The following is a 25550-nucleotide window of genomic DNA, read 5'->3' on the forward strand; positions in this document are numbered from 1 at the left end:
AAGAACTTATTGAAAGGGAATGGACGACTTAAAATATCCAATGCCTGCAAGTACAGTTAAAGGCCAGACTGGACAGAGAGGAATCTGAACCTTGCACACCCTCAGAGCCTGTGACCATCAGCAAGGTCAGGCCGAACAGAGAGGAATGCAAATGCAATAGGTTGGGTGTCTTAGGAGTCAGACTGGAGCCTTAGGTTGAAAAACAACCAAGATTGTGTCTGTTTATAGCAGATAGGGAAAGAACAGATGGTCCTAGTTGAGATGGGAGGGAAGGTCTCCGCCGGGGGTGAAAGTAGGGACAGATGATGCCTGTACCTTGGTACCTTTGTTACTAGAGAGATGTCTGTTTAATGTAAACCTATATGTTGACGAGATCAGAATCTGGAAACTGTTCTTGTGCGTGATCAATAATGTATAAATATGGTGAACACTTGCAGTTTAGCAGAGTGCTATCTCAAGCTACATTGGGATGGCTCTCCCCTTGCAATTGCTCGAATAAACAATCGTGACCTGTACCCGAGACTCCTGTGGTCCGTTTGTCAAAGTGACCACATCAATTTGGCACGGTCGGCAGGATACTCAGATCGGATCCTCGGGACGGCTGTGCAAAGTGGGTGAGTATATTTAATTACCACCCGTAGTTAGTGCAGTAAGCCTACCCGAGAACGGTCCCGTCAAGTATCAAAGAATCGGGAGGAGGACTCAGGACAGGAGATAGGAGGTGCCGGGGGTAAGAGGCGGAGCCGTGCAGGCGGGCTAGCGGTTTGAAATATAACCTTGGCCGAAGCCGCGCAGGGAGGCCAGACCCCAGTTAAGAGGAGGCGGAGCCGAGCTGGTGGGTTACGGTTTGAAATATAACCTTAGCCAAAGCCGCGCAGGGAGGCCAGACCCCAGTGCAATAAGTGAAACCGCACATACCGCAAGTAACTAAGTTGTTCGGGCCGCGTGAACATACCGCACAGAGATAGAGGGGAATAAAAACAGAGTGCCGTCAGGAAAAAAGAATAGCGCTATGGAACTCAACTGGGGAAGCGCGGACTCCATTACGAGGTTCATAGCGGAACAGCAGTCAAAACTAATCACTAAAACGCAGAAAGAGGGGTGGAACCCACAGGGAACCTCCGGAGAACAAAAACAGTGGTGGTTAGAGCAGAAAAAGGATAAGGAAAAGAAAGGGGTGATGGTTATTATTATCTTGTACCTGCAGTTGTGCAGACAAATTAATACTAAGTTCCAGTCGATTAGAGAGAGAGAGAGACAAAGTCAGATCCAGGACAGATCAGAGCAGTGGCGGCAGCCTGTAGTGATACTGATTAAGAGGGGGAGAGCTCCGAAGGAGAAACCTATGATGGAGTTGGGACAAAACCACCCTCATATGAACCAACCGCCCCCACTGTGCCCGTTGAATCCCATGGTCCCTATGGCAGTAACTGTTAGGAAAAGTAAAGTCAGGAAAGGCGAATTAAAACCCGAAGGGAGAAAGGGGGCTGAGGAATAGGGGGAGGATGAGGAGATTGAGAGGGTCACGGAGAAAGTTAAGCACATAACATTCAGCCCGGGGGAGAAGCAGGTTTTGCTTAAAGAACTGCTGAGACTTAAAACTCGGCATAACAACCCAGGTTTTTGGACCAAACTGCAGGAAATGCAAGATTTCCATGCAATGCACCCCCTTGATACCCACATACTGGTGAAGGCTAAATGCCCAGGGGATATCTGGGAAAGATTACGCCTGCAGTTTAGAAGTAGAGACTGGGCGAAACCTGGGGACGTCCCAGATCGGGAGAAGGCGATAGCCCTGCACAGGGACTTTGAGGAGGCAGTTAAGGAAACCTTGGGGGAGGGAGAGACGAATTGGGGGCGTAAAATGTCCCGTGCGGGATGACGAAATTTTCCTGAAAATGTGGAAGGATGATTGGGGCCCAAAAGGTCCGCTACTGAATTTTCTGTAACTTAAAAAATGAATTGATCTAAGTTACAAGAGCTGCTTGTGCTGAAGAGAGAGAGAGAGAGAGAGAGAGAGAGAAAGAAAAGGGAAGTTAATGAGCACTGACAGGCAGGAGCTGGGGAAATGTGAGCTTTTGTCAGTTTGATTGTCCCTATAGGTGGAGCCTCCAAGATCCCTTTATTCCCCCCACTGCTATTTGAAGTTTTGTTTAGAATATGAGAGTTTTAAATCGTTAAACAGGGTTAGATGAACCAACCTTTGTACCACCCCCTTGCAGACAAGTATCACCAGTTTCCAAGCTGATTGGGATTGATACATACGAGTTACATTAACTCAGAGTTAGTATTCTAAAATTCTGAGGGGAAAAATTACCTGAAGTTCAAGGGATTCTAGAAAACCAAAAGGCATAAACACACAGTCTAGGTGGTTCCAATGGATAAAAAGGGGTTTATTTTGAAGAGATGAATTAAATATGAAAGGAAATCTGCAACCCAACAGCACTTTAATTTGAATTTGGGACAATCTTGAGATGTGAAGTGCAGTGAAATTTAACAGGTTACTTTGAATAACGAGGATGTTATCCAAAGGTAAAGAATGTGTCGATAAACATACGGGAATTATAACTTGGATACAAGTCAATACACATAAGAAAGAGGTTGTTTTAATTTTGATAGCATAAATTACATTTCTTACAAAGTTTAAAATTCGAGGTTTGGTTCCTGTTAATTTCTCAAAAGGGAATTTTCATTTTAAAAGGTTTGACAACAATTGGCACTAATTCAAATACTGCAAGCTTTTGTATTCGTAAGTCTGTTCCCCAAATATGAAGCTAAGCTCAAGACCTTGACAAAGTTTGGCAGAAATCCAATTTTTGGCAGAGTTAATGAATCTGGGGTAATTCTAAAAGAAACGGGTCAGACACAATTTAGTGAGTTACTTTTGAGACAATAAAGTGTTGTTTGAGAAGAAGATAAGGAACATGTCAATGCCTGATTTCTGTTTTTAAAACTGTTATGAGAATATTTTATTTATTTTAAAGTCTCTCCAGGCAACCTGAACAAGATAAGATGGCAGCTGTTGCATGTGTAAAATGTTATGAGGCAAATAGGAGAAAGAGTTAGGCAAAGAGGACATTGTATACAAACTGTTTTAAGGGAACTGAATTTGATAATCTGGCCATCAACTGAGACATTGGAAATGCACAGGGGGAGATAAGCAAAGATCTAGAGACAGATCCTCGGTGACACGGAATAGTTAATACGGCCTAAAGAGCAAGGAAACATTATAAACGATCAAGGCAATAGAGAAACTGACCTTAAAAGAATCTTAGGATGATCATGGTCAGGGGAAAAAAAGCTTAGAAGTAAAACTATGTGGAATCTTCAGAAATTGAAATGTAAGGAGAAATAATACTTAACAACAATTTACCACAAGGTGGATATAGGTAAAGGGAAAGCTGGAAAAAGGCTAAATAGATGTATTACTAATTGTATCAATGTGCCTGCGAGCTACAAAAAGTAAGACCACAGGATTAACACTATGATGACAGACAGTTAAGCAGATCCCAGAGAGAACCGTCACTGGAAGTGAAGATACTGAGCCATTGAAAGATAGGATAAGAAGGTGCACTGTAGAGTTGTGGAGGCAGTTTAAGGAATTGAGGTCCAACGTGGGACAGCAGCAGGAGACAGTAGACTGGAAAGAGTGGAGGGGGCCTATCCAGATGGATTCAGTTCGGGGAACTCATTTCACAGGAAGAGTCATTAAAGAAATGTATAAGTTTAAATTTAAACAGAAATTCCACATTCCCTACCAGCCACAAAGCTCAGGGATGGTGGAAAGGATGAACTGAACTTAAAAAAAATCAACCACAAAAGCAATTCAAGAGACAGGGAAAAGCCCAATATTCTAATGCGCCTTAGGGCTACCCCAAGCAGGACCGCCGGGTTCACCCCATTTGAAATAATGACAAGGAGAGCAATGCAGTTACCCGAGGGAATCATAGTAGGAGTGGGAGATGTAGGACCACTAAAAGGAAGGAAGTTAGAGACCGACAGGTGATTAAGGATATGGAAACAGGCAAATCCAAAGAGCAACAATGGACCCCAAGTGGGGAATAAGGTGATGGTCAAGGTGAGCCCGGAGTGAACAGGAATGGACCATACGAGGTAATTATGACAGGTGATACATGTGCACTTGTAGATATGAGAACGGGAAGTAAATGGAGGCATTACACACAGTTAAAGATACATGACAATTGACCAAGCGGTAACCCGGAGAACGGGAGCCGATGTTAATGTCTCCACAGATCTACGATCCTGGTCATGTGCGTATCTGTACTGGCAACAAGGTCGGGGATCATCACTGCTCATCCCGCATCGCAGGAGGAACTTTGGCAGCACAGACAGTGCCGAATGTGACACGCAACGGGGAATGATAAATGTAACAGGAGGAGAACAAGTGCTTTCGAATTGTATTAAGGGTTTGCTTCAGATCGCGCATGGGAGGTCCGCCAATACCCAGCCACCTTCTACCTCTACTTCCATAGTCCGAGTAGAGATAATTGAAGCCCCTCAAACCACACCGACTGACTCACCTTGTCCGAGTATGCATCCAGGACCGACGAATGGTTTGGTACTGATTAATCAGAAGTTTTGTATGATAATGTACATCAAGAGCTGGTACCCGTAGTCTTGAACATACCCAGAATTGCCCCACCCCAGTGGTGCTCAACCCATATTCGAGCACTATATACGGCTCTAATGGGTCAGTTGATGACTGAAGCATCTCAGTTCAACGGCGAGATGCGATCAGGCTTGGAAGGGAACCGCGTTAAGCGCAGCCTGATAAATGATGCCGCTATGATATTCAATATAGGGACATCAGTGGTTAATTCAGAACCTGGCAACTGTTGACCAGAAGGTCCAGACCCTGAGCTTTAAGCTTAGGGAGATTTTAGAGCGGGGACAGGGAATTCATAACACCCAGTTAAACACAGACCAGGATATGACATGGTTAATCCAAAGCCTGGCTACCATGCTCGAAAGTCATGCGGGGATTATCAACAAACTGATTGAAATAGGAAAAATATTTCAGACGAAGCGAGCAGAAATGATGTTTGCAGCACCTATGGATCTTGGGCACTGGAACAAGCCCGAGAGAATTTAAGACAGATTAATGAAGGGGTAGTTCCTTTATGGGTAACTAATGAGCATTTATTTAATCTTTCATGACACAAGGATCATGACTTGACTGGTTGCCAGTTTAGAGGTTTAACGCGTTTATAGAATTAATGTTGAATATATAGTGAATAGCAATATGCTAATAGGCATTCTATTAGTAATACCTGTCATACCTATGTCAACACCCGGCAGGACGTTTTATAGAGTAGAAAATATTGGGGTGATATGGGGGGATTACTATATTAAGTACCACGATATTCCACCATACGCAGTAGAGATAGAAGGAAATATAGTTAGCACCACATTAGAAGGGTGTAGTATAAAGGCCACCGTAGTAGTATGTGCACATCCAATATATGAGACAGAGGAAGTGAAGTGTAGATTTAAAGCAGCTGCAAACTGTACAATGGAAACCATATGGGCTGCAAAAGAACAGACCCATGTTGCATATACAGGGAATGGGAGATATTGTATCACCACGTGGCAGGAAAGAATCCAGTATGGGAGCAACTGGTTATTCCCCATCCATAATCATTCAGTGTGCCTAGACCCACAGGTGCCGGCAAGGGTGGGGAAGGTGGAACTGGCTGAAATATACAATAGGGGAATGACTACTACTCAGGTCATGAAAAACCTTAAAGACAACCTGAAACAGTATCTGAACCAGTTCTCCTATGAAATTCCATTATTACCAGAGCACCTAACCGCAATTCGGAGACAGACTCAGCAGGTATACAGAACTTACTATACACTGCAGCAACAGGTTAGAGCCTTAAAGAAGGATATAGAACAAATAGATTCCTCCACATGGTGGGAGGACCTGTGGAATTGGGGCTGGAACGTACAGATACACCCCTGGATTTGGATTATCTCCCATGCTCTAGTTATACTTCAGCTGATATTGATTATGTATCTAACATACTTGATTCATCGCACCCGGGAGTCACAAAAAAATGTGGCTCTGGGGGAGTTTTAACAGGTGGAGAAGGAATTTGGCAAGTCAGAGGTTTAAAGTAAAGGACCAGATGATACAGATGGTCTGACCAGTATTTTTTATGTACCAAAGCTGGATACCTGGCCAGTATCAATGAGTGGCGGTGCGTAAAGGGACAGACAGTACCACTGTAATTGGCTACCTTGGGCTAGACCCAGGGCCAAAAAGGGGGGACTGTTAGGGGGGAATATTGGGATACATTAAGAACTTATTGAAAGGGAATGGACCACTTAAAATATCCAGTGCCTGCAAGTACAGTTAAAGACCAGGCTGGACAGAGAGGAATCTGAACCATGAACGCCCTCAGAGCCTGTGACCATCAGCAAGGCCAGGCCGAACAGAGAAGAATGCAAATACGATAGGTTGGGTGTCTTAGGAGTCAGCCTTAGGTTGAAAAACAACCAAGATTGGGTCTATTTATAGCAGATAGGGAAAGAACAGATGGTCCTAGTTGAGATGGGAGGGAAGGTCTCCGCCGGGGGTGAAAGTAGGGACAGATGATGCCTGTACCTTGGTACCTTTGTTACTAGAGCGATGTCTGTTTAATGTAAACCTATATGTTGACGAGATCGGAATCTGGAAACTGTTCTTGTACGTGATCAATAATGTATAAATATGGTGAACACTTTGTAGTTTAGCAGAGTGCTATCTCAAGCTACATTGGGATGGTTCTCCCCTTGCAATTGCTCGAATAAATGATCGTGACCTGTACCTGAGACTCCTGTGGTCCGTTTGTCAAAGTGACCACAACACTGATCCTTGGATTTGATCGCTCAGCGTAAGTGATCCCTGGATTTGGTCTCTGATTGGTTCAGGTGGTGTGTGATCACTTTCTGATTGGTTTCTTAAGGGAGATGGTCATCTACTGAGGCATGTGGAGCTTCTCGATGTCAAATGAGGATACAAGCACAAACCAGTCACGTGATGCTAGTGTCCTACATAGATTACAATTAAGGAGAATAAATATTGGGTTAATCGATTAATGCACACATTACTAAACCACAAAAGCAGCCTGAACAGGTCCCTTCCCTGCAATGGATTAGCTATCACAATATTCAGGTTGTTAAACCATGACAGCATTCAGGAGTTTCCAATGCGCTGAATGTTATATCATTCAGTGGTGTTCAGAAAGCTTCAGTAAGTCAAACTGGTGGCCCTTATGGAGAAATGTAGACCAATATCTTATTATTTGTGAATTTAAAGTTTCATTTCCCAAACTCTGGCTCTGAGGTGTCTCTCCAAAAGCTCCTGTCTAACATTCCAGACAGGAATTTCGCTCCTCTACCCAACACTGGGCAGAAGCTGTGTCCACACTCCAATAAAACTGCATGAGGAAGAAATCAAGACAAATTGAACAAATTGAATCCCCTGTCAGCTCGTGACCCGCTGTCTGGAAGCCATGTGCACACTCACCACTCCCAGATTCAAATAGCTTTAGTTTCAAGTTTCCTGTATTGCTGAAAGCCACTAGGGCAGTGATTTCCTGATTGTTGTAGGGTCTGAGTTACAGTTTGGTAGGTCTGAAGAAGCCTTAATAGTTATACGTAGGTTAACTGTAAGCCCTTACTGACTCTTAGAACTATTTGCGAATATACAGTAAAGGGTATAAGCTCGGAGCTGTCTCCATGCTTGCTGGTACGCATGGCTCTGTCCAACACGAGATTGATTCTAGGACATGTGCTCTCTTACATCACTGCGTTGGCAGTACTGTACTCAGTTCCACAGTAACCCTACATGCACCAGGCTCTAATACCACACTGATGAGGTTTACTGCAGCACTCAAGGAATTATTAATATAAACTTGGTTCTGTCAGCTTTTACAGAAGGGTTAGAGGACACGCAGTGTAGAATTGGAGTTCATTACATGTCTGCCTTATCAGGAAACGTTAGATACTTTGCACTATGTAAACAGGGGGAGTGGGGGGCGGGGGGGTGGGGGGAGGCGGAGGGGGCGGGGCTAACGCCTGCTTTACTTCCCCTTTGCAAAGCTGCCTTCAACACAGCCGGGAAAGGGCCAACTCAGTCCAGGAAACCCTGTTTCACAAGCTGCCTATAACCAAAGGCCTTAAAAATAGATATCAAAATGTGCAGCCTTGGAAATGCAGTCAATTTCACTGCAGTTTCAGGACTAGCACCTTGGCTCCTCCTGATTGTGAAATCCTTTCCCGATCACTGGCAACAGCTGACTGGAAGATCAGTGCAGGTAAAGTTCACACTGCTAACATTGTAATCACCAGGAGAGCCGAGGCCATGTAATTGCTGTTCATAATCGAGATCTACATCGGTTTCTAACAGAGAGACGGAGAGAAAGTCACTTTCTGCAGCAAACAAAAGAGCAAAATTAAACCAACAGCCAAAAAAATGCACATTGGCCAATCAGGAGAAGGTTTAGAAGCAGGGGGGCAGGGCCTGTATTTCCATGGGCCATTTCAAATCATCACTGCAAGATTTTGTCCATCAGGAATCGATGAACAGCCTGACTCCTCTTTTATCGGATTAAGGGAGCCTAATTATGTGGCCCAATCTTCTTCTTGAGTTCTTTGCCCGACAGCGGGTCTGACCCATAGTGCCGCAACCTCCACCAGGGGCGGGACAAGGGGGAAGGTCCCGAGTCCACCCCAGCTGGAATGGGGGTCGAATCCTACGCGATTGGCACCAATCTGATCCACACCGGTCTTCCAGCCAACCTGCCCCCTACCCCCACCCCACTCACAAAGGAGATAGGGACTTGATAGGGGAGATACTGGGAGGCTGTTTCCACTTTTGGAAGAGACTAGAACTAGGGGTCACAATTTAAGAATAAAAAGTCTATCGTTTAAGACGGAGAAGAGGAGAGATCTTTTCTCTCAAATGGCCACTAGTGTGTGGAATTCTCTTCCCCAGACGCTGGGTCATTGAACTTATTCACGGCTGAGTTAGACAGATATTTCGGAGACAAGGGAGTCAAGGGTTATGGGGGGGCAGACAGCAAAGAGGGTTTGAAGCACAACCCGATCAGCCATTATCTTATTGAACAGCAGAGCAGGCTTGAAGGGCTGAATAGCCAGCTCCTGCTCTTAAGTCCTGTGAGTCCAAGTTGCTACGGCAACATACACTTTTAAATGCCTATGGATAGTGATGGTACAAGCTCCAATTTCTTTCCATCACATGTCCGATCAGGAATCTCTCCTACTCTTACCACTTGCTATTGCTGTATGTTGGAAGGAGTTTTACAAGTTGATAATCAGCCTGTCTGGCCAAGTTATGAATACATCTTCCTTGGTCATCAAGCCCATTGAACACAGATGACCTGTAAAAGAATGTCGACATCAGTAAAAACCTTTTTTTTTTGCAGTGAGAGGTTAGGAACTGGAATACTCTGCCTGAGAGTGTGGTGGTGTTAATCGAGGCTTTCAAAAGGGAACTGGATCATTATCTGAAGAGAAAAAAATTGCAGAGCCACATGGAATCGGTGGGACTAGGTGAGTTGCTCTTTCAGAGAGCCAGCACAAACATGATGGGCTGAAAGGTCTTCTGTGCAGTAGCCATTCTATGATGAGGAAGGATGGGGGAGGCTGAGGTGAAGGATAAAGGCTGACACTGGCTGGTTGGGCCTAAAGGCCTCTTTCTGTGCTGAATATTCTATGTAATTCATTGAGTGAACTCTGACCTACAATTTCACTTGTGAAGTGCAGCCACTTTCAGGACAGACACAGTTGTTAACCCACCAGGAAAAACTCAGCAGGTCTGGCAGCATCAGCAGAGAGGAACACAGTTAACATTTCGAGTCCGAATGACCCTTCAACAGAACTAAGTAAAAATAGAAGAGAGATGAAATATAAGCTGGTTTAAGGGGTGGGGGTGGGACAAGTAGAGCTGGATAGAGGGCTAGTGATAGGTGGAGATAACCAAAAGATGTCACAGACAAAAGAACAAAGAGGTATTGAAGGTGGTGATATTATCTAAGGAATGTGCTAATTAAGGGTAGAAAGCAGGACAAGCAAGGTACGATATAATTTATATAGATTTTTCTTTTCTTATTATGTTTCTGCTCTCACTTTCCCAAGCCCAGGAATCTGTCAAAGAATAACTACAGCAAATGCAGGTTACTTCAGGAAAGAGTACAATTTATTAAGCGCTGAACCGTACAATGGCCAATGGGAGAGATCATCTAGATCTGCTTGAAGTTACAGTGTTCAACAAGCAGTATTTATACAGTACAATTACGCGACTCCAGCATATTTACACAGTGATCTTATTAACTTGAGTGATCTTATTAACTTGCCCTTCTTTATTCTCTTATAATTATATCTATGTTACTATGTTAGCTAATTGATTTTGCTTACCTGTACAGTTTCTTGATCATCCCTTATCTCTTCTAACATTCATTCCATGAAACACATCTTCTCCGCCGATGCTGCCAGACCTGCTGAGTCTTTCCAGGTAATTCTGTTTTTGTTTTGGATTTCCAGCACCCGCAGTAGTTTTTTGTTTTTAACATCTGTTTGTGTTTATTGTGTCATGCATCCTTTTTATCTACTCTTTGCCTAACCTTTGATCTCAGGTCATTTCACGTGCCCAGGCTTCTTGTTCCTATTTTTCTGTTCTTGCTTCCCTTTATAATTTAACCCTTTAGGTGATTTTTCTTCCTCAAATCCCCAGATTTTAGGGGAACAGCAAATAGGATTTTAGGACTGGACTCATTGTCACAACCACACTGACCCATTTTCACAGCCTCTCTCTCAATTCCTCTCTCCTCCACAAACACCTATTTGTGTCGGTCACCAACCCCAAAACGCTATCTCTCTTTTGTTAGAAAGCGAATATTGCCTTCCCCTTTCACATCTGACTTCCTCATTTTAATTTGGCACTCGACTGCTTCATCGCAGTAAACAGTGTGCTGGGGACAAAAGCCCCTTTATAATCTGCAAAGGTTTAATCCAATGATTTTGAGAACCCTTGTTTGTTTCTGTAAAAGAAACTCTGGCTCCTGAACCTTTTCAAACAACCTTAATTGCTGTATTTCAGGTTGAACTGGGTGTGATGGCTCCACCATTGGTAAATGTTGACTCAGCCACAGGGCTTCACTCTACAACGACCAGAAAATCCAATTGTTTGCACAATTGATTATAATCTTCCACCCAGTTACTGAAGAAGGTTGTGAAATATGCCTGTGAGTGTTTGAGCCAAACTTTAAATATTTGTGTTGGTAACCTATGAATATTTTTCTGGCTGTTTGTATTTATACACCAGCTGCTTGCTCACAGCTGGGACAGGATTTTATGTCTCACGGGCAGGCGCCCGCCTGACCTGATCGGGCGTAAAATAGTGCGTGATGACGTCGGGCAAGCGTCCTGACGCCATCGCGCACTTGCACGATATTTTGGTTAGTGGGCGGGTGCGAGAGTTGGCAGCACACCCACCGACGATTAAGAGGCCTATTAAGGCCCTTAATCAAGTAACTGAAAGCAATTTTTCGCTGCCCATCCAACTTTACGTTGGACGGGCGAGCGAATTGGCCAGGGTGCCTTTGGATTTTTCATGAAGCCTCATCCATGGACGGGATGAGATTTCCAACAGTAATTTAAAAAGTTTTTTCTTACACGTAATTTTTATTATGTATCTGCTCTCGTTACTGAGTTCAATGTCGGGGCATGTTTTTCACATTTTTAAATGGCAGCTCCTTGCTTTCGGGGTTGGGTGGTGGGGGGGGTGGGTTTCAGTGCGTGCCCCCCACCCCATCCATGCGCAGACTTTTGCGCTCGCAATCCTCCTGCACCCCAACCCAGGCAGCGCTGGGCTCCTCAGCGCGCCTTTCACGCTGGTTGGCTGTTAATTGTCCAGCCAGCGTGAAATCGCGGTCGGGGCCCGACTGCAGGTGGCAGATCGCTTCGCGGCCGCTCCCAGGCCTGCCCACCACGCCCACCTGATGATCAGTAAATCCTGAGCCTGGTTACCTTATACCAGGATGTTGTGCTTCAGCGCTGGGAAAGCACATCAGGAAATTCTTAACTGATCACCAATAATGTTTTAATGGTCAGAAAGTCAAGTGTCAGGGATGTGGAAAATCCCAATATCCACTTCCTGTGTGTGTGTGTGTGTGACAAAAATCCTGAAGTAAAATTGTTGCTTCACATTGCGTGAAGATTTGTTCCTCTTCTTGCTACATATCCCATTAACCTGTGGGACATGCAGGAGTGACATCCATTGGAGGTGGGGACTGCTGCTGTCTGCTTCCTTACACAAGTGGCCACTCTTTTTTTACAAGTGTAGATGGTGAGGATCAAACTTTTGAGGCCATCTCCCTTCCCCCTGAGTCTACCACAATCACCCAAATGATTGCCTGCAGGACTCTGGCCCACCAGAGAGGTGAGAACAAAGGAACAGGAGGAGGCCATTTAGCCTCTCAATCTGTTCAGCCATTCAGTGAGATCACGTGAGGGGCGGGTGGGGTGAGATGCAGTCAGACCTGCCAACCCCAGTAAGCCAAGGGTGGGGGAGTGTGGTGGGGCTGGGACAGCAGGGAGGCAAACTGGTTAAAAGACTTTGGCCCAGTTGTTATAGAAACTGTTAGGCGCACTAACCCTCAGCACTCACACTCCCTCACCCCACCAGCATACGCCACATGGTGCCTCATACCCTCCATGCCAAGCCAATGTCAACTAATGCCCTCCACCCATCTTCCATGATCTCACATACCCTTCATGCCATCTCCATAGCCACTCACCCAGTATCCACCATTGGCAGACCTCAGGAGCCATGTGGAGATTAGACAGGCTTCTAAAAATCTAGTGTAGCTCTCATTATATACATTTGATGCTGACTCATTGACATTCATTCCCTCCACCACTGATGCACAGTGGCAGCAGCGTGTGCCATCTGTAAGGTGTACTGCAGGAACTCACCAAGGCTAATGAGACAACACCTTCTAAACCTGAAGCCTCTACCACTTACAAGGACAAGGGCAGCAGACACATGGGGACATCACCACCTGTAAACTCCCCTCCAAGCCACTCACCATCCTGGCTTCGAAATATATCACCATTCCTTCACTGTCGCTGGGTCAAAATCCTGCAGTTCCTTCCCTAACAGCACTGTGGATGTACCTACACCACAGGGACTGCAGCGGTTCAAGAAGGCAGTTCACCACCACCTTCTCAAGGGTAACTAGGGATGGATGACAAATGCTGGCCCAGCCAGCGCCACCCACATCCCATGAAAGAATAAAAGAAATCACCCCTTATAATTTTAAATTCAATGAAGTAGATACCTAGGATGTTTAATCTCTCCTCATAGTTTAACCTTCAGAGTTCATGTATTATTTTAGTAGATCTACTCTGGACTGGTCAATATAGGTGTGGAGCCCACATCTGCTCACAGTAACTCTGGATGTGGGCCAACCAGGACTATTACAACTGAAGCATGACTTCTACCTTCTTTTAATCTAATTCTCTAGATATAAATCATTCCATTATTCTTTTTGATTGTTTCCTGTACATGGTCTTGTTGTCCGCTATTTCGGCGAGCTTTTTGAAAGTACTCTGTTCTATCCATTTTGATCCAAAGTGTATGACCTCACATTTGCCCATGTCACAATCCATTTGCCACAGTTTGGCTCATTTGGTTCATTTATCAATAGCTTTGTTATTTTAAGCTTCCAGCAGCACTGCTTACGATGCTGCCTATCTTTGGATATATGGCTCTCTCTATGCCTTCAGGTCATACAGTGAACAGTTGAGGCCCCAGGACAGATCTTTAAAGAAGATGACTAGACACAACCTGCCAGTTATAATAGCTGCCCATCACCCTGATTCGCTGTCTCCTTCACTCATCCAATTTCCCAACCAGGTTAATAATTTGACTTCAATTCCTTGAGATTCATGTTTTAGGAGGGACTTTATCAAATGCCGACTGGAAGTCCACATAAATACCATTCTTCAATCCACTGCTTTAGTCACCTCTTCAAAAAAATTCAATTAGGTTCATCAGGCAGGAAGTACTCCTTATAAATCCATGCTGACTCACTCTGATCATTGGTTACAATGATGTTTCAGTCACTCTATTCTTAATAATAGACTAGAAACTCACTGGGTGGAATTTTCTGTGCCCGCTGGCAGCGGGCGTGATAGGTGGCATGTGTGGACAATATGGTGCGATATGGTTCATGACGGCGGGAAGGCAGGTCGCGATCATCCGCTTGGCCTGCCGATAGCGGGCCGCATTTCCCGCCAACGCTCGGTGGGGAGCTCATTGTAATACATCGGCATCTCATTAAAGGGCCATCCCGCCAGGGTCTTAGACCCCACTGGATCACCCGTCCACGTCATCGGGAAAGCACGCCGCCGTGTTTCACAACAGCACCCAGGCGACGTGCACTTGGCGGCCTTCACTTTGGGGGAACTGAGGGGAGTGAGCGGCAGAGTTCTCCACAGCTCGCCAGGGTCACCTGTTGCTCTGCAGGCCTCAGGGGAGCTGGGGGGGGTCCCGGGGTGATGTGCCACCCAGGCCCACAGGTGACTGCTGCCCTGGCACTGCATTCCATACACAAGCAATCGAGGTGGGAGACAGGGTAGGCGAGGGAAGTGGCCATGCAGTACGGACACCTGTATAAACTGAGCACCCCTCTGCAACTGAGACAGTTCAGGCGCAGCCACAGTGATATGATTGGGGTCGGGCTCCTAGCCTGCCCACCCACGCAAGCAATGTGGAGGCAGTGTGAGACTGGACCATCACTGTGGTCTGAAGCTGCGCAGAGCACTGGGAAGAGGCCCTGGACTGAGACACCTGCCTTTTATCTTGTGCAGAAAGGTTTCACATCTGAGTGACAAGAACACTGCTCATCGGAACAAGCAGCCACAGGCAGGGAGACATTCTTAGGAGTTTATTGACAATAGTCAACAGGTACAATGATCAACATGTGCCCAAGCTGTGCAACTACTTTTCCTTAACTGCCCTAACCCTGTCTTGGGGCTCCCCGGACATCCACAGGTGGAGGCAGCCTGCTGACTGTGAGTGTCCTCTGGAGGGCCAAGACTTGGAGGGCCCCAGCCTGCTTTCGGAGGTCCTGCTGTGAGGCAGTGGCACCCTCCCCGGCCTGTGAAGTTGGATCTGCGGAGGTCACATTTGTGTGGGTCGGACACTCCCGGAGTCACCTGGGTGGATGGCCCCGGAGCGTGCACCTGCTGATCCTCCTCCCTATGGGTGTCCAAGGGCCCCAGGCTGACTCCTTGAGGAGCAGGGACAGCTGGAGTGAGACCGAGCTGCCCGGCACCCCTCTCACATACACACTTTAGAGGCCAACTATGGCATCAGCGATGGAGTTCAGCCTACGCAGCAGTGCAGGAGCGACGTCCTGGACCAAGGTCTCCATGGCGGCCGCCATCCTGCCAGTGTTGCCCTCGGTGCATTGCAATGCCAGCGCTATCATCTCAGCCTGAAGGCGGATGGACTCCTCCATCGTGCCTTGCAACCTGAGGAGTGCAGCTGACATCCCTTCCTGATGTTCCCGAGTTTGCCTTTGAAGCTCCAGCAACTGTGCCACGGCCGAGTCCAGAGGCTCATCATCTGACTCGAATTCAACAGGTTCCTGGCCTCCAGCAGCCCTCCGAATGCTGGGGACCTGGGAAGTCCCCGCCGTGGCCTGCTGTGGATCAGACTGTGCACTGTGCTCACCAGTATGTGATCCCGCGCATATTCTAAAGCCAGGTCCCACTGAAGTGTGTGTCCACGCACTGGTGGAGAGTGTGGGTGAGCGCTGTGATGGAACTTGTAAGGGGACTTTGGATGTGCCTTCCGAACTGGCTCAGAGGCCCTGGTTCATGGGCTCCAGCAGCTCTTGGAGTGATGTGCCTGCGGATGCAAGGGGAGATAACTAGTGCATGGCAGTGGCCTGTGAAAGGGGACACATCACTGAAGGCATGTTTGTCTGATGGATGTGGCACTGCTGGATCCTCACTGACCTCGAAATGTAATAAATTCTCCAGATATAGGCATCGCTGTCATTTATTACCCGTCCCTAGTTGCCCTGAGAAGATGGTAATGGGCTGTTTTCCTGAACTATTTCAGAGGCTGGTTGGGAGTTAACCAGGTTGGAGTAGGTTGGAGTAACAGGACAGTAATGAACTAACTGGCTTTTATGTGACAACCCAATAGTCACATGGCCACTTTTACTGGTACCAGTCCTTTTATTTCCAGAGTTTTGTTCAACTGGACTCAAATAGACTAGAGTGTTGGCTTTGACTCTGTGATGCTCCATTGCTTTGCTAATCTGATCCCTATCATGCTTCAAAGATCAAAGTCCAGGCCTCCCTGTCGCTTGCCATTTTAACACACCACCCTGCTCTCATGCCTACATGTCTGTCCTTGGCCTGCTGCATTGTTCCAGTGAAGCCAAACGCAAATGGGAGGAACAGCAACTCATCTTCCGACTAGGCACTTTACAGCCTTCCGGACTGAATATTGAGTTCAACATCTTCAGACCATGAACTCTCTCCTCCATCCCCACCCCTTTTTAAATCCCTTTCTTCAAAATTTATTTTTATTTTTTATCCACTCATTTCTATTTTTATTTATTTTTACTTTTATTGAATAATTCATCGTTTTATCCTCTTTTTTAATCCCCCCTTTTTCTATCCTTTTTTCCCCACCACTAACCCCTCCTCTACCCCACCCCCACTAGGGCCATCTGTCACTTGTTACATGTTGTCCTTTCCAGAGTGCTTACCCTTGTCCTGCTATTATCACATTCTGCTTTCTTACCTTAATGCCACCATCAGCACCTCCTTTAGCCAGTATCACTACCGTTAACATTCCCTTTATCCTTTTGTTCATGATATCTCTGGCAATCTCTCCTTTGCCCCCACCTATCACTGGCCTTCTATCCAGCTTCACCTGCTCCACTCCCTTAAACAGTAAAAATTTCACTCTGTAGCTCTGAAGAAGGGTCGTACGGACTAGAAACGTTAAGTCTGTTTCTCTCTCCACAGTTGCAGTCAGACCTGCTGAGGGTTTCCAGCATTTTCTGTTGGTGTTTCAGATTTCCAGCATCTGCAGTATTTTGCTTTTATCTTGGAAATGGCTGGCACGGCTTCGCACCGGATTTCTGTTTTAAGGAGGTACACAAGACCAGTTCGGAGAAGTACCTGTCATTTCCAAGTTCGTCGGATTTTTCCTTCTGGGAACTGGCCCGAGCTGCCCCTTCCGAATTGCACTGTACTGATGACATGCAAACCTGGTATTTGTTTTGCAGTTTGTACAGAATGACTAACAGGGCAATTTATAGCCGGTTAATGAAATCTCCTTTCACTTTCATTTTGAGTACATTTAATACTTCTTCCCACTCAGCCTATCGGGAACAGCAGACAGTTCCTCGGTGGTAGTCGGATTGAAAGCAACTTCTCTTTTCAGCTCCAGCAGGCAGGTAATGTATGAATTTAATAAAAGGGGTGATCGAGAATGTTTCAGTTGTTGGTGCTGTTTACCTTCATGCACCAAGACTGGGCATGGGCTGAAACAATGAAAATTAGTTTTACTAACTGGATTATAAATTGCTCCCACTTTACAGAAAAATAATTAACTATTTCTATAGCTTTTTTTATACACAGTCAAAAGGGCTTTTACAGCCAATGAAGTCATTTTAACATGTAGGCAGCTGGAGCAGTGGGGGGATGGTGGTGCAGTGTTAACACCATTGGCCTAGTAATCAAGCATCCTGGGTGAATACCCTGTAGGGCGTGGGCCCAAATCCCACCACAGCAACTAGTGGAATTTCAAATCTGGAATATAAAATTAGTCTCAGTAAAATGAAATCATTGTGGATTGTTGCAAAAGCTCATCTTGTTTACTAAGATAAAAGCAAAAAACTGCAGATGCTGGAAATCAAAAACAAAAACAAAAGTACCTGGAAAAACTCAGCAGGTCTGGCAGCATCTGTGGAAGGGAGCACAGTTAACGTTTCGAGTCATGAACTCTCTCCTCCATCCCCACGCCCTTTCCGTTTCTTCCCCCTCCTTTTTGTTTTTTTCCAATAATTTATATAGATTTTTCTTTTCCCACCTATTTCCATTATTTTTAAATGTATTTCCATCCATTGTTTTATGTCTACCTTTTAGCCTTTTTCGATTCCTTCACCCCACCCCACCCCCACTAGGGCTGTTTTGCCGAAGGGTCATGAAGACTCGAAAGGTTAACTGATTTCTTCTCCACCGATGCTGCCAGACCTGCCGAGTTTTTCCGGGTAATTCTGTTTTTGTTTTGGATTTCCAGCATCCGCAGTAGCTTTTAGCTTTTTGTTTCTATCTGTACCTTGCTTGTCCTGCTTTCTACCCTTAATTAGCACATTCCTTAGATAATATCACCACCTTCAACACCTCTTTGTCCTTTTGCCTGTGACATCTTTTGGTTATCTCCACCTATCGCTGGCCCTCTATCCAGCTCAACTTGTCCCAGCCCCCCCTTAAACCAGCTTATATTTCACCTCTCTTCTATTTTTACTTAGTTCTGTTGAAGGGTCATTCGGACTCGAAACGTTAACTGTGTTCCTCTCCGCAGATGCTGCCAGACTTGCTGAGTTTTTCCAGGTATTTTTGTTTTTGTCAAGAGTAAGGACCCTGGCTAATTTCATTACCTCTTCCTCCCAAAGTGTGCTGAAGGTTTGCCGTGGACAGAGGATCTGTAGGGAGCTAAGACTTTGTGTGTGGGAATAATGTAAGCTGTTTATCTTTAGATGAGGCACAGAATATATTGGGTAGAGTTTGAGAGATCAGCAAGCAGAGCACTGGAGCTAATGAAGCCTTAGGCTGTGTGAATTGGACATTGAATCTGTTTAAACACAGCCTGGAGAATAAGCCAAGCCCCCATCGCTGCTTTGGTTGAGACTAGCTGTCTCAGTACTGAGTGGGGATTGAAACTGGGATCTTCCTGTTCTGATTTGTGTCAGTGTGACACTGTCTTGGAGGTGAGAACAATTAGGGCAGCTTTTTAGAAACTTCTTTATCGGTCGATATGTTCGATGAAGAGCGCCAAGTAACTGCAGCATTTTTATTATTTCAGGTTGTTAAAATGAATTCTGACACCTACATGCAGAGTCCTGTGTGTCTGATTGAAAACACCCAGAAGGGGAAACTGGTGATCAATGAGGAAGCCCTGCAACTTCTCTCCAATATTAATGAGAGGGTGGTGGTTGTATCTGTCGTGGGATTTTACAGGACTGGGAAGTCCTACTTGATGAACAGATTGGCAGGAAAGACTGACGGTGAGATTCATGGCCTGTTACTCGATGAGCTTTTGGTGACAATCTGAGGGGCGACTGTTGTGAGGGAGAGGGTACAGTGAGTTAGTGAACTGCTCAATGGATACTAGACAAACATGGGATCTTCCACTTCAGTCTTGATGAGCAAAATTGATCCCCTAGGCATGTGGTGAGGCTGTTGACCAGTCAGGTATGGTTACAGCATCCAAAAATTCTTCAGTTCCCATTCTATCACCAGAATTGTAACAGTATGACATCTCTCGTTTGCTGTGATCCCTGTGATTGTGATGGGGGGAGCCATTTGCAGTTTGACTGGGCAATCTGATCCTGCTGGCAGTGTTGATGGGGGAGGAGTGGGGGTTCTGGAGTTTCACCTTGCCACAATGTAAAGGTCATGGCTGCTCCAGCCGAAGATGTGGTGAAGTGGTAATATTAGTAGACTAGTAATCCAGCAGCCCAGGCTAATGCTCTGGGGGTGTGGGTTTGAATCCCACCACAGCATCTGGTAGAATTTAAATTCAATTACTTAAATCTGGAATTGAAAACGAGCCTCAGTAATGGTGACCATGAAACTATTGTCGATTGTTGTAAAAACCCATCTAGTTCACTAATGTCCTTTAGGGAAGGAAATCTGCCATCCTTACCTGGTCTGGCCTACATGTGACTCCATCCCCACAGCAATGTGGTTGATTCTGAAGTGGCTGAGCAAGTCACTCAGTTCAAGGGCAATTAGGGATGGGCAACAAATGCTGGCCTTGCCAGTGATGCCCACATCCCATGAAAGAATACATTTTTAAAAAAATCAACGAATGGATAGATTTTGTGGGATTCAAGGTGATGTTTCCCTGAATGTAATTGATTCCCACTTGGAAGCTGATATTTCAGCATTTGTGGGCCTCATTTCCACCAAATGTTGCCTGTATCTTAAATGTAGTTAGAATTCTGGATAATAGAGGTGGAACTGCTGGGATTTTTTGCACTGATCCCGGTGATTTACTTTTCATCCTGCAACGGTTTCCTGGTGTTCACTGCTCTTGGTCCTCAGGTCTTAGTTCTCTGTCAATATGCCAGATCCACTGGAGCACAATATTAACCTGAGGCACCTCCAGAGGACTCCTTGATCAAACCTCGGCCGTCTCTGCTGCTCCATTTCTACCTGACCCTCTGATTTCACTGGACAATCTCCGGCTGTCAGATTATCGTAAAATCCCAATTGGATCAGCAATGTCCTTCAGGAACTCTTCTGCCCTTACACTATCTGATGTCCACATGACTCCAGTACCTCGCCAATGTAGCTGCTTCTTAGCTACCCTCTGAAGTGGCCTAGCCAACCGCTGAGGCGCAATAAATGCCAGACTTGCCAGCGATTCTCACATCCCCATAATGAATTGTCTCTGTGGTTTCTTCCTCTGCTCCTCTTGCATCCTCTGCTTTTGAGGAGCTCAGCTTGTTACACCTCTCTAGCCTCTTCTTCAATGCCCTGGATCTCTACAAGAGTGCAGGTGGTGGCATAGTGGTACTCCAGAGACCCAGGGTAATGCTCTGGGAATCCGGTTTCGAATCTACTCAGTAGTTAAGAAACAGCTACATTGACGAGGTACTGGAGTTCGATGGAGGAATTTGAATTCAATGAAAATCTGCAATTCAAAGTCTGATGATGACTACGAAACCATTGCTGATTGTTGTATAATCCCATCTGGTTCACTAAATCTGCTGTCCTTACCTGGTCTGATCTGACCCACAGCAGTGTGGTTGACTCTTAAAATGCCCCTGAACAAGGGTAATTAGGGATGGGCAATTAATGCTGGTCTAGCCAGTGATGCCCATATCCCATGAACGAATAAAAAAAAGTACCAAGATTCCTACTGATATCATCATCACTGCTTTCCCCCCTCAGCCTCTGCACTGAGTGACTTCTCACCCTCGATGGTTTTAATCTCCATGTCAACTCACCTTTCCTCCTGTCCTGTGAGTTCAATATGAAATAGGAGCAGAAGTAGACCATTCGGCCCCTCAAGCCTGCTCCACCATTCAATAAGATCATGACTGAAGTTCCACATTCCCATCTACCTCTGATAACTTTTGATTCCCTTGCCTAACAAGAATCTGTCTGCCTCTGCCTTAAAAATATTCAATGACCCTGCCTCCACTGCCTTCTGAGGCAGAGAGTTCCAAAGTCGCACAACCCTCTGAGAGAAAAAAAATTCTCCTCATCTCTGTCCTAAAAGGGCAATCCCTAAATTTAAAACAATGCCACCTAGTCCTGGACTTATCCACAATATGATACATCCTTTCCACGTCCACCTTGTCAAGGCCTTTCAGGATCTTGTATGCTTCAATCAAATCACTCCTCCCTCTTCTAAACATGGTTTTTTATTCATTCATGGGATGTGGGCGTTGCCGGCTGGGCCAACATTTATTGCTCATCCCTAGTTGCCCTTGAGAAGATGGTGGTGAGCTGCCTTCTTGAAATGGTGAGTGACTTGGAGGTGTTCCCATCTATCTGCTGCCCTTGACCGTCTAGGTGGTAGTGGTCGTGGGTTTGGAAGGTGCAGTCGAAGGAGGCTTGGTGAATTCCTGCAGTACATCTTGTAGATGGTGCACACTGCTGCTACTGTGCGTCGGTGGTGGAGGGAGTGAATGTTTGTGGAAGTGGTGCCAATCAAGTGGGCTGCTTTGTCCTGGATGGTGTCAAGCTCCCTGAGTGCTGTGGGAGCTGCACTCATCCAGGCAAATGGGGAGTATTCCATCACACTCCTGGCTTGTGCCTTGTAGATGGTGGACAGGCTTTGGGGAGTCAGGAGGTGAGTTACTCGTTGCATGATTCCTAGCCTCTGACCTGCTCTTGTAGCCACAGTATTTATATGGCTAGTCCAGTTCAGTTTCTGGCCAATGGTAACCCCCAGGATGTTGATAGTGGGGGATTCAGTGATGGTAATGCCATTAAACATCAAGGGGCGATGGTTGGATTCTTTCTTGTTGGAGATGGTCATTGCCTGACACTTGAGCGGCGCAAATGTTACTTGCCACGTTTCAGCCCAAACCTGGATATTGTCCATGTCTTGCTTCATTTGGAAATGGACTGCTTTAGTATCTGGGGAGTCGCGAATGGTGTTGAACATTGTGCAATCATCAGCGAACATCCCCACTTCTGACCTTATGATGGAAGGAAGGTCATCAACGAAGCAACTGAAGATGGTTGGGCCGAGGACACCATCCTGAGGAACTCCTGCAGTGATGTCCTGGAGCTGAGATGACTGACCTCCAAAACCACAACCATCTTCCTTTGTGCTCGGTATGAATCCAACCAGCGGAGAGTTTTTCCCTGATTCCCATTGAGTCCAGTTTTGCTAGGGATCTTTGATGCCACACTTGGTCAAATGCTGCCTTGATGTCAAGGACAGTCACCCTCACCTCACCTCGGGAGTTCAGCTCTTTTGTTCGTGTTTGAACCAAGGCTGTAATGAGGTCAGGAGCTGAGTGGCCCTGGTGGAACCCAGTGAACAGATTATTGCTAAGCAAGTGTCGCTTGATAGCTCTGTTGATGACCCCTTCCATTACTTTACTAATGATCAAGCCTAAACGGATGGGGCAGTAACTGGCCGCAGCAAAAGCTGGCCATGAAGTTCCCATAATGCATAGAGGAGTTTAACCCAAATACATTAGCGAATCCAACACTAATGATGCATCCATGAAAAAGTTGCTAGCCAATATAGGAGAGAATCTCTCTCTTATTGTCGCATCACAGTAGGACTAATGAAACCATTCACCTCACCACACGGTGTGTTTGCAAATCTGGTTCAATAACAACTCTTTTTCATGAACACCACGGTCCCTTTAACACTTTCTCCTTCCCATGCCTCTGCCATTACGCCCCCCTCTACCCACCCCCCAGCCCCCACCCCCAACCCCCCCACCCCCACCCCAACCCACCCTGCTTCTGTGGTGTGCTGTGATGATAAATAAATTTAGGAGTAAAGAAGCTGCAGTTGTATAGAGCCTTGGTGAGACCTCACCTGGAGTGTTGTGTACAGTTTTGGTCCCTTTATCTAAGGAGGGATATACTTGCCATAGAGGGAGTACAAGGGGTTTCACCAGATTAATCCCTGGGATGGCAGGATTATTTTATGAGGAGAGATTGGGGTCTGTATTCCCTAGAGTTTCCAAGAATGAGAGGTGACCTCATTGAAATGTACAAAATTCTTACAGGACGTGACAGGGTGGATGTAAATAAGAAGTTTCCCCTGGCTGGTGGGTCTAAAACCAGGGGACATCATCTCAGAATAAGGGGCAGGCCATTTAGGACTGAGATGAGGAGGAATTTCTTCACTCAGAGGATGGTGAATCTTTGGAATTCTTTATCCCAGAGGATTGTGGAAGCTCAGTCATTGAGTATGTTCAAGACAGAAATCCATAGATTTCTGGATACTAATGACATCGAAGGATATGGAGATAGTGAGGGGAAGTGGTGTTGAGGTAGATGATCAGCCATGATCTGTTAAAATAGCAGAGCAGGCTCGATGGGCTGAATGGCCTTCTCCTGTTCCTATGATGTGTGAGGTGGCTGAGTCTGGTTTAACATGACATTCATTTTCCGATGTGGAGAAAAATAAATGTTGGCAGCAAGTGAGACAGGTAGTTTGTAGTTAGTGACACTGTACAGGACCATTCATTCTAAAAGGTTGAGAATCTCCCAACCTGTCAATTAATCTTTGTGATTGTAATTGTGGTACCAGGTTTCTCTCTCGGATCTACTGTCCAATCCCACACCAAAGGGATCTGGATGTGGTGTATGCCTCATCCTAAGAAGCACAATCACTGCTTGGTGCTCCTGGATACAGAAGGTCTGGGTGATATTGAGAAAGTAAGGAGATTTCATCATTTCCATTCAAAAGCTTTTAACTGGTGAACTAAGTGAGGTGATGAGGTAACTATATCTACACATCCACCTGACACAGGTGTCAGTCTTGGCTCAGTGAGTAACACTCTTTTTGTTGTGATATGTGCCTGCATGCATTGTAATGTAAAGGTGCTCAAGGATATAATTGTGGTAATCTGATGTGTATTATACCTTTAAGAAGAATGTTATAATAGAAGATCGCATGATCTTATTATCCAATGACAGAGTAGCGTGGGCTACCTCAGTGGTCTGTAGCCTGGAGTTAGTAGTCTAGAGTAAGATTCTGTAATGTAGAGACAGGGTTTGAGTTGAAAGCACACAAGTGTAGCTGCTGAGTTCCTTTGTAAAGAAATAGAATGTGTGCTACATAAGAATTGTCTACTGATCTGCTCTGTCTATGGTACCAACTTGCTCATCCCGAAACAAGCGTGTGACCTGGATCCATCAGTCTAACTGAACTCGTGACAAGGGTCTAACAAACTGGCGACAAGGTGAGAAAGCAAGAAAAAAACAAGGAAAGATGAGAAAAAAAAGCAAGAAAAAGTGAGGAAGGAAATCGAGTGAACCGAAATCGGGCCGTACCTCGCACGATAATTGTAAGTAGATTTTCTGTCCTAATCGTCGACACAGTCCCCTTAAAGTATGCCGCAGTTTGGAAGAGTCGATCCTTTTGACCCAATGGTGGACAATTGGTTTCATTACGTTGAACGCCTCACGTTCTTTTTCCAAGTTAATGACATTGTAGGGGAGGAGGAGAGGCTCGCGATCCTCTTATCTGCATGTGGGAGTAAGGTTTATGGATTGATCCAAAGTTTAATGGCACCCCGTGCCCCGGATTGGAAAAGTTTTGATGATTTAGTGAACCTTGTGAAGAATCATTACCAGCCCAAACCCTCGGTACTGATGCAACGGTTCAATTTTAATTCAAGAACGAGAGCCCCATGGGAGACAGATGCTTATTATGTGGCAAGTCTGAAACAGTTAACAGGGTATTGTGAGTCTGGTACATCTATAAATGAAATGCTTAGAGAGCGTTTGGTGTGCGGTGTAAATAAAGATTCGATTCAGAAGAGATTACTCTCTGAAACAAGTTTGGATTTCGGAAGGCGCCTGGAAATATTACTGGCCATGGAAAGCACAGTGAGGAACTCTAAAGCCATACAGGAAGCGCAAAATGGCGCCGTAAGACCATAAGACATAGGAGCAGAAATTAGGCCATTCGGCCCATCGAGTCTGCTCTGCCATTCAATCATGGCTGATAAGTTTCTCAACCCCATTCTCCCGCCTTCTCCCCGTAACCT

At 45.7% G+C, this 25550-nt stretch overlaps 1 protein-coding gene across 1 annotated transcript in view; it reads left to right on the top strand.

The window, feature by feature from the left end:
* Positions 1-17455: 17455 nt before the first annotated feature.
* Positions 17456-25550, top strand: part of LOC144695584 (guanylate-binding protein 1-like) — a 34760-nt gene continuing 26665 nt past the window's right edge. Inside the window, exons 1-3 of the mRNA XM_078566475.1 lie at positions 17456-17519; positions 19151-19352; positions 24086-24213. Of these exons, the coding sequence (XP_078422601.1) occupies positions 19160-19352; positions 24086-24213 (321 nt within the window). The 5' untranslated portion in view covers positions 17456-17519; positions 19151-19159. The remainder of the gene's footprint in view (positions 17520-19150; positions 19353-24085; positions 24214-25550) is intronic.

Source organism: Cetorhinus maximus, chromosome 21 (assembly GCF_964194155.1).
Source record: "Cetorhinus maximus chromosome 21, sCetMax3.hap1.1, whole genome shotgun sequence".
NCBI classification, from domain to species: domain Eukaryota; kingdom Metazoa; phylum Chordata; class Chondrichthyes; order Lamniformes; family Cetorhinidae; genus Cetorhinus; species Cetorhinus maximus.